This window comes from Phycodurus eques, chromosome 13 (assembly GCF_024500275.1).
Source record: "Phycodurus eques isolate BA_2022a chromosome 13, UOR_Pequ_1.1, whole genome shotgun sequence".
Classification (NCBI taxonomy): Eukaryota; Metazoa; Chordata; class Actinopteri; order Syngnathiformes; family Syngnathidae; genus Phycodurus; species Phycodurus eques.
Window position 1 is genome coordinate 25,901,627 of NC_084537.1, and position 14,586 is coordinate 25,916,212.

General features: G+C 46.4%; 1 protein-coding gene across 4 annotated transcripts in view; it reads left to right on the plus strand.

Moving 5' to 3' along the window:
* The window catches only part of myo10 (myosin X), a 64,332-nt gene that overhangs the window by 38,264 nt on the left and 11,482 nt on the right, over positions 1-14,586 (plus strand). For all 4 annotated transcript variants that reach the window (XR_009769673.1, XM_061693928.1, XM_061693930.1 and 1 more), the window contains 10 exons: positions 907-975; positions 1,042-1,124; positions 1,237-1,345; positions 2,294-2,374; positions 8,573-8,697; positions 8,794-8,908; positions 10,073-10,179; positions 10,982-11,188; positions 12,706-12,745; positions 13,552-14,466. Coding sequence is in view for 3 of the 4 variants with exons in the window: in XM_061693928.1 (XP_061549912.1) it covers positions 907-975; positions 1,042-1,124; positions 1,237-1,345; positions 2,294-2,374; positions 8,573-8,697; positions 8,794-8,908; positions 10,073-10,179; positions 10,982-11,188; positions 12,706-12,745; positions 13,552-14,466 (1,851 nt within the window). In the remaining variant the exon portion in view is untranslated. The remainder of the gene's footprint in view (positions 1-906; positions 976-1,041; positions 1,125-1,236; positions 1,346-2,293; positions 2,375-8,572; positions 8,698-8,793; positions 8,909-10,072; positions 10,180-10,981; positions 11,189-12,705; positions 12,746-13,551; positions 14,467-14,586) is intronic.

Here is a 14,586-nt window from a genome sequence, read left to right on the forward strand (position 1 = left end):
TTGAATGTAATAAATTTGATTTAAAACACACAACATATATTTTGTAAGTTTCAGGTAAAAACCTAAAACAAAACCACAACTGGTTAGCACATCTGCCTCACAGTTCTGAGGACCGGGGTTCAAATCCCGGCCCCGTCGATGTGGAGTTTGCGTGTTCTGCCCGTGCCTGCGCCGCTTTCCTCCCACATCCCAAAAACATGCACGCTAGGGTCATTGAAGACTCTAAATTGCCCGTAGGTGTGAATGTGAGCGCAAATGGTTGTTGGTCTATATGTGCCCTACGATTGGCTGCCGACCAGTTCAGGGCGTACCCCGCCTCTCGCCCGAACATAGGTCCAGCACGCCCGCGGCGCGCATGAGCACAAGTGCTACAGAAAAGGGATGGATGGATGGATGGATGGGTTATCGAAATGTTACTGTGCCATATTTCGGAATCGGCATCGGCCTCAAGAAATCCATATCGATTGGGCCCTTCTATAAATAGGATAGATATCACATTAAAAAAAACAACAATATGCAGTACATATACGTTACTAAAAAAAAACATCCCGTGTGTATAAATTTCAAACACCAATTTCCAGAATACACTTCATAACGCAACAATATGAGAATCTAATATAAATGTCATCCAAAAACACATTTGAAAACAACATCTAGAACAACCAAACCGCCACATTTTTGTCATATGACACGCAGCCTGTCATAAATGTCATATTAAAAGAAACACACACATTATAAATGTCATATTTCAAATAACAGACGTCATACATCTCATACCAGAAAAACAACATCGTATGAAAACACCAAATATACACAATAAACGTCATAAAGAAAAAACACTGCTAACGTAATATATGTTGTAATAAATATCAACTATGTCATAAAATAATTTGTTTTGTGTTTCAGAAAAATCCATTTTACGTGAAGCCCCGCGTTGCCGTTCACTACTTTGGAGTTAAACACTACGCAGGAGAGGTAACGTCATATCATCATCGTCATCGTGACGAAGAAGAATTCATAATGGCCGATGTCGGCGTGCAGGTGGTGTACGACGTCCGGGGAACGCTGGAGAAGAACAGAGACACTTTCAGAGACGACGTCCTCAACATGCTCAGGGACAGCCGGTCCGTCCCGCTTGAACATCCAAACGGCCAGATGATTTGATTTGATTTGATTTGATTAGATTTGATTTGATTTGATTCTTGGTGATCATTTGCGGTTATTGGCCACCGTCAGGTTGGATTTCGTCTACGACCTTTTTGAACACGTGCTGAGTCGCAACAAGCAGGACACGCTCAAGGGCAGCTGCAAGCACCGAAGACCAACGGTCAGCTCGCACTTCAAGGTCGGTCGCTCGCGCTCGCGTGCGCGCGCACACACACACACACACACACACACACACACACACACTGTACACGCCATTAAAAGCAACAAAAAAAAAAAATCACACTTCAACCCTCCTGGTGATTCCAGGTCAAGTCACCCCAGAAAATGTATATTTCTTTTATATGCAAATATTACAGGCTAAAACTTCTTCCACTAAGCTCATTTTAAATGTCTTCCTTATCCTCTCGTTGTATCGTGAGTCTAATTGACACTGGAAAAATTGACTTTCTTTCAGGTACAAATTGTTTGGGTTTTTGTTCTTTTTTTTAGGCTTCTACATTTTTAAAAATATATTACTTGAAATGAACCCTTCTGTTGTATTGTGTGTAAATAGACCCAGAAAAATGTTGCATTTTTTTAACATTCTAGGATAAAACATCTATCCGCAAGCCTGATTTTTTTTTCTCTCTTTCGCTTGGCGTCGGGCGGAATCCTCGCATGTTCCGCACACCCTCACTTTTCAGGGAATTGAAAAAGTGGAGCCGTTGACGTTGCGTCATCGTCAAGGAGAGCGAGACGTTTTCAGCAGTTGAGATTGCCAATCATTTGTAAAAACAACGTGCGGACTGATCGATACGGAACGGACCAAATGTAGACATAGGAGGTTTCCGCCCGCTCGCGGTAATTCATACGTTATCTCCACGCACACAAACAGTGAGACTCAATTTACAAATAGTTTGAAAACTGCAAACGTGTGATGGGAGTCCAAAAACAATAAATGGGCTTGAAAGTGTAAGTAGACAGGTCAGGGGAACAAACATAATTCAAAGTCGTACTGTCGTCGCGTTCAAGAAAACGTTTTGAAAACAGCAAATAAACGCTTTAAAAAACAGGCTGGAAACACACACACGCACGCGCACACACACGAGCACACACACGTCACCAATTCTCGAGTGTTGTGTTTCAGGACTCGTTGCACTCGCTGATGGCAACGCTCAGCACATCCAACCCTTTCTTCATACGATGCATCAAACCAAACACACACAAGGTGAGTCCGGAAGACACACACGCACAACTGGGAGAAAGATTTCCTGTTTCAGATGCGCCGTCGTATTTCCTCTCAGTCAGGTTAGAGCTTCGCTTTCTAGCCTGAGCGCTTGAAGCGAGCGTAGTGAGCCGTCTCTGAAAAAGGATCGCCGGCGACTCTTCGCGATAGAGCGAAAAAAAGCGAAAGGTTTTGTATCAGGTTTTGAAGCTCCGCATATAACATATTGTTACGTTATATGTCCCATCGACTCAAGCATCTTTTTGCCCAATTGTCCAAGAAAAAAAGAATAATAATTGTCCCGGCATTACCAGATAACTCGCAACCCTTTATTGCTCAGTTTTTGTCAACGTCTTTCCGTCTCCGAAGCGTTCTCTGTCAATTGACTTTCTGCTGTCGTACTCGAGCGGCTCCGACTGCCGGAGGCAAATTCCTCGTGTGTTTTTTGGACAAACTTGGCAAATAACGATGATTCTGATTCAAGAATTGAACTCAAATTTCAACATATATTGCAAATATAATACAGTAATAGAATAAAATGTGTAACTTTCTTTTTTTTTTTTTTAAACGCCTGACGCGCTGTAAAGATTGATGGGGAGAAATGAATTCATAAACACACAAGGACAACTTCAGTGAAAGGCGATCGGATTTGAAATACTGTAGCTAGAAAGACAAACTCGGGGGAAGGACTAAGGGGTAGAATTGGGATCGGCCTTTCCAGTGGACAATATAGGCCATGGGTGTCAAACTCAAGGCCCGGGGGCCAGATTCGACCCGCCACATCATTTTACGTGACCCGCGAAAGCAAATCATGCTCGTCAACTTCCTTGATTTTTCCCCAAATCTGTCCCCAAATTCCAAACTGTCATCATAATTAACAATAATGTTGAGATATTGCATTTTTCTGTGACCAAACAACCTTACACGATACGTGAACAAACTATTATGCCTGTCTTCTGATTTCAAAACGAGTTAAAAATACATTGAAAAGCAAAACGTCCAAACACCGATCTTTACGTTTTTCTTCACGCTCGGTCGCGCGGGGGGGACCAAAACCTTCCGTTCACAAATAAGTATTTGCAGTGTACAAACACATTTACAGATACCAAATACTTCACACTGCTGTATTTAAAAACTGACTAAGAGTTGTCCACGAAGTCGTGTTTTTGATTTATTTATTGAACCTTATCCAGGTAAGGTATTTGCAATGTTCACCGGGTTGCAGACGGCAGAGTAAAACAAAGCAAAATAGAAGCGGATACATATCCAAACTGTACAATGTGATATAGTAGCAAGTAAAATACGAGATGACATCACAGCACATGGCGAATAAAAGGTCCCGAAAAGGCAAGTGAGCGGATGTTCTCTAAAGCTGGAGAACTTGCATGAACATGAAGAAAAATGTCATCGCCCGAATGCCAGGACATAAGAGAAACTTGTCTTTTTGGAGCAATACATATCTAATACACAGATGGGATTTGTTGTTCTCAAATGCCGGCTCGTGTCATGTTAGGTATGTCATCGCGATCAAATACAATCGATATATTCGAATTGATTGAGATGGACCCGTGTGTAATAATGTCTGCAGCCAGGTCGGCATCACTTCTCGATTGCCTCACCCGGATAAATACAGGGTTAGCTTTTAAAAGTGTCCAAAATATTAGACATTTTGGTTAAGATATAAAATAAGCATCAAACGTTACATGCTTGAAATAGCAGCATTGTTTAGATCCAGTAGGTGTCAGTGTTGAGCAACATCATCCTCATTTGCTGAAACTACGCTGAACTAATTAGTGCGACGGGCCACAGGAACCTTTTGCGAGCAGCAACTCCAAGTTCCTGCGCTGCTTGGTGGAAAAGCCCCGATAGTCTTCTTTCAGGTGACGAAGTGCTACAAAATCCAACGAATGCTTTTGCGCCGAGCTGGCGATCGTCACGCGCCCCCCGGGCCGCTTTGCACACGGCGACCGCGGCCCTCCCGTCTCCGCACGGAGGGAGCGTTTCAACGCCTTTGTTAGGTTGCGCGCGTCAGCGTGCGAGTCTCTTCGGAGGCCGACTTGCGCGTCTCCTTCGGGAACTTTGCCGTCTTTTTGCCGGCGAACGAGTCGACCCGGAGGCGAGACGCGAGGTGAGGCGGGATGCGGCGCGTGTGTGCGCGCGCGCAGAGGAGGAGTGATGCTGTGGCACGTCGAGCTTAATCAAGGCTTGGTCGTTTTGCTTCACGTTTTAGTTGATAGCAACTCGGAGCATCATAAATGTATACTGTCGTGTATAGCACGTAATAGAGTGGACTGTAAATTGTATGTACACAAGGGTGCAAATTGTTTCTAAATAATAGCATATAACATTGTAAAGATTGTACGTAGTAAATGAGTAAATACTGTCGTTGTTGAGTATTACAGTAAATGGACTGTAACAGAATGTAAATTGTATGGACGGCGTTTGACGTAGTTTCAATGAGATGTGAAAAGTATTTCACATAACAGTACAAAAGTATAAATTGTATATTTAACGTGGTACCTAATGAAATAGTATGTATGGCATAGAACATTGGGGAATGTATGGCTGCAGTATAAAAGTGTTGATTGAATTTATACGTTATCATGTGAATTAGCATGTAACACAAACGGATGATGCTATATACTACCGAATAACTTGTTAGTTTTCTATCAGTATTAATATTCTTAATGTTATTATAATAATGCAGAAAAGTGTCGTGCGTGAGGTGCTCTTGTTCTGGTTCGTGTTGTCGTGTGCGGACTGAAGTTGGCGTCTTCGACGGAGGAAAGTTGGTCGCAGTGATTTGAAAAATAATTTAGGAAGAATTGATTTGCACTAATCATGATAAATGTCGCATTGTGCATGTAAGGTTTCAGAGTTGATGTGATAGCATTTTGATTGTCTTTTGGAGGCTGAAAACTTAGAAAAGACATTGCCACCTACCGGCCTGGCGTGCGCGACACACTTTTCACCTTTTTTTATTTGCTTAGATTTTTTTTGCAGCTCTGCAAACAGTTGGACAATGTAGTCATCTACGTTAAAGTTGCCCAAAGTCTCTTGCAAGGCGACGGCCACGCCCCCTTTTGTCCTCGTCAACGGCCCGAGCCCCGAGTGTTTTCCGCCGCGCAGTCCTCCCGCCTCACGGCGTTGTTGTTCGTTCATTCGTGGACATCGTTGCACACTTTCATTTAGTCTGACGATTACAATCGCTTGAAATGCTTCAAAACGTCCTTGAAAATGAGCGAGTGAAGAAAATCCTGGATGTCCGCTGTTCTTCTGCGGTGTCCAATCAAGGAACAAGCATCTACGCTTTGTGCTTCTTCGTACGCGGCGGCCAATTTTCAACATCGGTGGAATTCGCACCGTGATAGGCGCCGACCCATATGGATTTTTTAAGGTCGATGGTGATTCCAATATTTGGCAGAAGAGAATTTAATCATTTGAAATATCCATTATATTATGACAAAAATTACTTCTTTTTTGGTCCCTTAACGCTTACAATAAGAAGAAGTCGAAGAATCACCTTCATTGTCATGAACATGCATGCCTGCACACGAAACGCGTTCTCTGCATTTGACCCATCCCAGCGAACACGTACACACGGCAGCGGAACGCACCGGAGCGGGGGGCAGCCGAAGCGCCCGGGGAGCATTTCGGGGTATCGCCGTCTCGCTCCAGGACACCGCAGCCGGGAGTCCGGGGGATGTCGGCGGACGGTCCGGTCGGGTTCTCGAACCTAGGTCCCCCACGGTGGCAGGCGAGGATCTTAACCGTTGGCTGGCTTAACCACGGCTGCCCATATGTCTGTATGATATATGAATTACAGTCTCCTTGTATTTGTTCAAGTTTACAACAGGGAAAAACTTCCAGTCAAAGTTATTTTATTACGTTTTTCATAGGACTTGTTGCGCTTAGCAGTATTGTACCTGACAAGTAAAAACAGTTTGAACCCTTTCTCTCCACACACGTTCCACAAACACGCCAAACACTTGTGTACCTGAGCTATTGTCCTTCCTTCTTCTGTGGTATTCTTTGATTGGCGCTCGCAAAGCAGCGCAATGGCGCATTAGCGCCCCCAACCGGCCATGTCCTTCCGCTGCAAGGAAAGCAATGTGAAAGGACGGCGGACGCATGTTGCGCCGCGTGCCGGCGCCATCTCGCGGCAGCGGTGTGAAGCCAGCACAATCTTATCTCAAGTGGTCAAGGGACGGACGGACGGCTGCTATCTCCAAACATTCTTAAGTCGAGCCACTCAGATCTCAAGGTAGCGCCATATTTTGAAATGTCTTTTCCTTTCTTTGTTTGTAACGGTGTTCCGTTTTCCACCCGCAAATTCACCTATTCACTTACATTTTGTTTCCCGAACCGTCATTAATGCCTAAAAAAAACCCCAAAACTATAAAACGTGCCTATCCTGCTATTTTTGTGCTCTTCTTTCTGAAAAAAGGCCAGGAGAAAAAAAAGAAAGAAAAGTAACAAATTGTTTCGTTTTTTTCAATTTAAGAAATTACAAAATCGGAATTCAATTTTACATCGACCAAACTTCCAAGTCAATTCAATATTCAAATCCATTTCAGTCTCGTAGCCTGTTTTTCAACTTTGTGCCGAAAATGTAAAGGCTGTTTTTTTGATTTTCTGTTGCCAGTCATTTTCGAATGAATTAACAACAATGGCGCTTTTTGTGAGCGATAACTGTTAAAAACGAGTATTTGTGTCGCAGAAGAAGCGAGGATGCGCGTTTTCCTGACAGCGGCCGTCTTTGTGCGTCTGCCGTATGCTAATGAGCCCCGCGTGCTTCTTAAAGGCACAGTGGAGATCTGTGATCATCAAAGCAGCCTCTCATTGGGAGACCCCGGCAAAGGGGCGCCCTGCCCTCTCTTCTCCACTCCATAATGGCGCCGCCGACGGAATGTGACGTGACGCACGTTTAAAAGTCTCCTCGATACGCAACGTCAATAATAATAATAACAGGACAATGCTGAATGTTTGACGGAAAAAGCTTCATTGAAATGATATTTTTTCGATTCATTTGAAGCTTATGTCACGGAAAATGTGGAAGGCTGAGAAATGCCGGAATTCTGTGAACGCGGTTCCCAAGAATATTTTGATTTGAATGCGGAAGGAGTGGTGTGTGGAAAAGCTGCCGGGAATAATCATAACAATGAATACAAATATGAGATATGTTTATAGCACACGTGTACAACTCTGTACGGGTGTCCGGCGCCGAAACATGTCCGACTTCCAATGCGTTGGCATTTGTCTTCTTCTTCTTCTTTTTTTTTTTTTTTTTTATAAAATAACCTGCCCTGTTCAGCTGCATGGCCTTGCAGAACGGTGGATCTGTTTGCACTTTTGCTGTGCGACAGGGGAGTTTGAAATACTCCCTCTGTTTATTTTTAAATTTGTAATTATTCTGATGTTTATTGAAAATGCAGCCAGACAGAAAAGGGTTTTGGGGGGGCGGCAGGCAGAGGGACAGAGTGGACAAGGGGACTGGGGTGAAAACCACAGCAGAACAATAGTGAGACAGTCTTGATATTTGAACATAAGTAACTTTACAAGAGTTATTTGTAGATTTGGGGACCCGGTGAAGACACGCAATAAGTAAGCAAGAGAACCAGATAAGAGAGGACACAGAAGGACAGGACAGGATGTGGGGAAATGAGCAAGGCAGTGTTACTGGCGAGTGGCGCGGTGGCATTCTTTTTTTAGTGTCTTAACACCTGCAACACGTTTTGGTGAATGAACACGATATCACGTGCACGTCAGTCAATTGGTGTACGGAGTTGCTGTGCCGGCGCATCGAGGGGGGGGGGGCCCGAGTCAGCCACCGGGGGACCCGAGCGAGGGGACGCCGCCGACCGCCCAGGACCCAGGAAGGTCCCAAGCCTCCTCATTCGTCTTCCTTTTAATCGACGACTCAAAAATGATTCTAATCTCAAATCCAAAGCGATGCAAGGCCGCCATCTACAGGCGTCCGTTAGTCATTACAGTGGTTTCAAACCTGAATTTCACAGAAAAGCTGGGTGAGACCTCCTTCTGGCTTACCCGTTGCAATCTTAACTTTGCGGGAACACTTCGAGGAGCTTCCGACTGGAGCTGCGACCGCCCAAAAGTGTCTGGAGAACAACACCCTAATGCTCCATCCGTCCCAAACCGTCGACATGCATCACCAGTAACATGAGCCGTTTGATGGCGCAGATGCCTGACCACTTCGACCCGGCCGTGGTTCTGAACCAGCTGAGGTATTCTGGCATACTGGAGACGGTCAAGATCCGACGCGCCGGCTTTCCCATCCGGAGACCGTTCCAGGAGTTCTGCTGCCGGTGGGTGTCCACCCCCCTCGCCCCAACAACACCCTCACCCTCGCGGTCCCGTCCGTACCACTCAGACAGAACCTTTTTTCTCTCGTCCTTCCCCAGATACAAAGTTCTGATGCGTGACGTGCTGACGGCGGGCGACGACAGGGGGCGCTGCGCGGAGCTGCTGCGACGCTTCGACAACAGCGCCGCCCGGTGGCAGATGGGGAAAACCAAGGTGGGTCACGTCGGCTTTTTTTTAATCGGAATCAGAATCGTCTTTATTTAGTGTGTCAAAAACACAGAAGGAATTTGTCTCTGGTAGTCGGAGCCACTCTCGTACGACAACAGACAGCCGTTTGTCAGAAAACACTTTTGAGACATAAAAACAGAGTACGGAGCCGCGTAATGTCTCCAAAGACAAACGAAAAACACAAAATCCACAAGTAATTGACCTGAAGATTAACAGATGCCAGAAGATGCACCACGGGAAACTCCTCAACTGACTTCAACGTAGTTCCATGGCGCCAAAGCAATACTTTTAAGAATTCTTCTCTAGAAGTTGAGTATTCACTTCCAAACTAGTGCACGCGCAACGTGATCGTGACACTCGTAAAGAAAATGGACACAAAAACGCGAGCCCATTTTCTTCATCCATCCATCCATCCATCCATCCATCTTCTGAGCCGCTTCTCGTCACGCGGGTCGCGGGCGCGCCGGAGCCTATCCCGGCTGTCATCGGGCAGGAGGCGGGGTACGCCCTGAACCGGTTGCCAGCCAAACGCAGGGCAGAGGAGCCGGGTTTTTCTTCCCGTGTGCACCCGAAGAGGATTAACCCCGCGAGGCGCCCCGTGGGCTCTCAACGCATCAGCGAGTGAATGAACGGGTGACCCGTGTCGGTAAATTGCTCGTTTGGAGAGCGAGTGTTGTTGTAACCACGGCAACAAAAGGATCGAAGGTGTCGAGAAACAAGACACCCTTCCTTTAAGCGTGTGTGTGTGTGTGTGTGTGTGTGTGTGTGTGTTCCCCTTTAAAGCTTCTACACTTAGAGACCTCACTGGACACTTCATTAGGTTCCCAATTTTTATTTATTTGTCAGGATGATTTTTTGGGGTTGAGATTGATTCTATAGTCGCTTCCGTGGTTCCAAGAGCACTTCTTACACTAACAACGAGGGCCAGACCAATTCATTGGTCGATGTTTGCCCAAATCAAATTCATCCATCCATCCATCCATTTTCCGTACAGCTTATCCTCAAACATTTTGTATTAATGGGCAGAAAATGGCGTTTGCCTGTCCTGTGTCCAGGACGCGTTGACATCATCCAACCCACAGTGGCAAGTTGTTGTGCGAACGAATAGCAAATTATAAGAAATGGGAAAGATGTGCTTTTGCTCCTCAGGTGTTCCTCAGGGAATGTCTCGAGCATCGTCTGGAGAAGCAGCGCGACGTGGAGGTGCTGGGAGCCGCCATGATCATCCGGGCGCACGTCAGCGGCTACGTCGCCAGGTAGGCGAGCCCCCGCCTCATCGTGCGCCCCGATGGCCGCCTTCGTCGGGCGTGTTTGGACTCTCCTTGTATGGCAGTTTTTCAAATCTCTCAGCATTCTTAAAGTGTTTCTCGTGTCTCTTGTCTACCGAAGGCTTAACATTGGCATAAGTACTGTACAGGTACCTGAAAGATCGACTTCGGTACCCCAGCAAAATACAGTGAGCCTTGCCTGCCACGAATTGCAAAAAAATCGACGAGTAATCGACTCGCCCAGAAACATTGAGAAATGCCCATAGATTAATTAGGGCCCGAGCGATATGGATTATTTTCAGGCCGATGCTGTTAGGCAGAATGAAATTCCAATAACCAATTAAGTGCCCAAATTCATTTGAAAAAAGATATCATATTCTAATATAATGTATAATATAAAATGGTGGTGTTGTTGTTTATAATGTCATTGTCTTATGTTGTCATTTGTGTCAAATTTATATTTCAAAAAATCCAAAGCTGCAAAAATTGGCCAATTTTTTTAATGTTTGAATGTCTCGTTGTAATATGTAAAAAAGGAGAAATCAGCAAAAAATGGCTGATTTTGATTATATTAAAAGGGTTCATATCGGCCCATTAAATTAGGCGGCAAATTAATTGGTCGGGTCCTACTGTAGTTGCCACAAGATGGCGGAAAAGCACGACCTGAAGCTCCTGAACTCACTTCCAAATAGTTTGCTGGCACCAAATAACGAGAGGGTTCAAATCTGCGAATGTTCAGAGAAAGGAAGTATTTGTACTCGTTGAGTCCTTTTGCCACGCGTGTGCGCAGGAAGCAGTACCGGAGGCTGCTGCGCTGCGTGCTGCTCATCCAGAAGAACTTCCGCGCCTTTTACTGGCGCAGGAAGTTCCTGCTGCTGCGCCGGGCGGCGCTCACGCTGCAGACGCGCCTGCGAGGACAGCTAGCGCGTCGCGCGGTCGCGTGCATGCTCGACAAGAGGAGGGAGGAGGAGGAAGAGGAGCAGCGAAGGAGGAACAGGTTGGTTGCCAACACCTTTTTTCTTTTTGTTACTGGCAAATCGGGTCGCAAGAAACGACCTCCAAATACAATTGATGACTTTTTTTCTTCACAGAAATCCAATTTCTGATTTTTTTTCTGTGCTTATGAAACAAATCAAATAACAATTACAAGTTTTCCGCTTTGTTTTTTTCCCCCTTCTGGGATTTGCCTTATATCCATCCTCCTGCTAAAAAAAAAAAAGAAATCCACAAAATTTCTTCCCAGCAATAATTTTTATAATTTTCCACAGAAACATTCAAAATAAATATTTGTTCTATCGAGAGAAATGGGAAAATGATCATGTAAAAGTCTTTCCTTCAGTCAAAACATGTATGTAAGCATGAATTAACTCGGGCTGCAACTAACAATTATTTTAATAATCAAATAATTTTTTTCGAATAAACGATGAATCGATAAAAACGTTTGTTATTTTCCATCCCTTGATTGAAAAACAGAACATTAAATTGACAGCGCAGAAAATGCACAAACATCAATCGATTCCGATGCGGATCGCGGTTTGGTCCGCAACATCCGTCAGAAAATCGGCAAAAATGTTGATCGTCGTTTTCCAAAGTCCAAGCAGATGTTTGCGAATGTGTTATTTGGAAAAATCGCAAAGCTTATCAGTCTGCTTCCGTGGGGGGCTACAGAAATTGGAGAATATTCCCTCTTGAGAGGCTGAAATTGCGATGGAGAATTTTAAGGGTCTCTAAAACGATTAATTGATGATGAAAATCATTTCAATTCATTTGAAAATCAATTAGTTGATTAAGTGTTGCACCGCTAAAATTTAACACCATAAAATAAGACGTCGAATTGCATGAATGGGCGTTGGGCTGAATGTTCGAATGTTCATTATGTCCACATTTTTTCACAAATGGATACTATTGGTCAGTCCCCCACATGGCTTTTTTATTGACTTATTTTGACCAATCATAGACCAATGTAAAGTATTGAAAGTATTGCTCTTTTTGACAATGCAATGTTAATTGCTCAATGTACTTTTTTTTTTTTCTTTTGAGGAGGTGCGGTGCCGGAAAAATGTCTCTCGTCAGCTCTCTCACGCAATTTTCTCTTTTGTAGAATTTGTACAAGTGAGGCAAGGTGACCCTCGTTAAATATCGGTCCCATGGAAACACCTACTTCGGGGCAAAAGTTTCCAACCTGTGACGTAACGTAGAAATGCCCCCCGTGTTTTGAGAAGCGGATTGCCTTCCGGCGGGCTCCTTTCTTGTCACGTCCAAAACCAAGTGAAAATGATCCCGCTCACCGTTTGTTTCTTAGCAGGAATGAACGTCGCTTTTTAAAACCTAAAAAGTTGCTTCAGCGGTTAAAACAGTGGTCCTATAAGAAATATAGCGAGGAAATGCCCAAGTTTTGTAACCTAGCTCCTCTTTGTTGGCAGCTGTGTTGTTAGTGTAAGCAGTGCACATCAGCAAGGAAGCCACTATTTTCAAAAAAATCGCTCATCTGTTGTTTGTGTTTGGTATTCACAGGGAGAGACGCCGGCAGGAAGAGGAACAGCTCGCTGAGGAGGTAACAAAATACACCCAACTGCAAAACTTGGTCAATACTGTGGCCCCCTGCTATTCGCGGGGGGGGGGGGGCAGGCCTGACCCCGAAGAGCGAAAATCCAAGCAAAACGTATATGTTATAAAAATGAGAGTGTCAAAAACCAAATAAAATGGCTCATCGGAAAGTATTGGTTGGTATTTGATGCTCTTTCTATAACGTCGTAAGACGCCACCAAAAGTAGGATTGTTGAAGGGATACATCTCCACTGAGAGACTACAATTGGCCACGATATAATCCTCTATGATAATAATATAATGACACGGCTGCATGGAAAGGAACGGACGCTCACAGTACACAGAAGCGACATGTTTGACGCTAGATTAGCTAATGTAGCTTCTGATTGTCAACGTAACTTAGCCTTCTAATCATTCTGAAATGCCGGAGGAACCTTTTTATCCGGGTGATATTTTGGTTGAATTTCCCCGCTCGTTCTTTTGATTGTCCTCATGCTTCCACGAATGGGTGGGCCCGGACTTGCTGCGATTGCACGCCTATAAAAGTCGAGCATCGGACCGTGACCCGCAACCTGTCTGTGGCGATTCTTGAGCGTTGGCCTTTTGTTGATCCGCAACAACGCGTGGAGCTATTTCAAAAGACCAAAGGACTGGAAAAAGTTCCTGTGGTGGGAAACGTGCAATGGTCATCCTGAGTTGATTAATTTACCATATATTCACCTGAGAGCACGGGTAACAACATTCTTTTGAAACACTGTCAACATCAGACGTCGTCTGCCGGACTTTGTCTTGACACGTTCTTGTGATCTTCAGGCGTCCAGGAGGCGCAAGGAGCAGCGTCGAGCCAAAGACCCGACGGCTCTCCTTCCGGTTCGGCCTCAGCTGGCCCAAGACGACGATTCAGCGCCACCCGACGGCTTGAAGAATTCAGCACAGACCTCGGACGGGTTTGAGGTGTCTTCGTGCACCTCGGACGAGTCTTCGGCTAAAGAGGACGACGAAGCCGTCCGACCTCAGGAGGCGTCCCAGGTCGAGGAGATCCTGCGTCTGGAGCGGGAGATCCAGTGGCTTCAGATGAAGAAGGAGCGCCAGGAGCTGTCCCTGACGGAGGCGTCGCTGCTGCGCCTTCAGGAGCTGCGCGACCAGGAGCTCGCGCGTCTGGAGGACGAGGCCTGCGAGGCGGCGCAGAACTTCCTGCGCTCGCTCAACTTCGACGAGATCGACGAGTGCGTCAGGAACATCGAGAGCTCGCTGAGCGTGGACGACGAGAAGGAGGACGGGCGGCGGCCGGGCGCGGGCGACGAGGAGGAGGAAGCGGACGAGGGCTTCGGGGCGGACGACGAGGCGTTCAAGGACTCGCCCGACCCCAGCGAACACGGACACTCGGAGGGCCAGCGCACCAGCGGCATCCGGACCAGCGACGACTCCTCCGAGGAGGACCCGTACGCCAACGACGCCGTTGTCCCGGCCCTGCCGCCCGCCGCCGTGCTCCCGCAGGCGCCGCCGTTCGCCGCCGGCCCGGCCGAGGGCCCTTGTGAGCTCATCCCCCCGGACGAGGACTCGGACTACGACCGCGACGACTACGACGGGGGCGCCGTCGCGTCCGGCGGCGGCGGGGCCTTCTCCGACCCTCGCGGCGAGCAGCGGTCGCCCGACTACCGCGGCTCCTCCGGAACCTTCAACAGCTCCGGGGCGTACCGCTTCGGCTCGGAGGGGGCGCAGTCCTCGGTACGTAAACCCGCACGGGCAAATTTATCTGCAGCGCTACCTCGACTTAGGAATGCCCCCGACTTCAGAGTTTTTTTACTTACGAGCCAGCTTCGGATACGCCGCCGATCGAATGAAGTG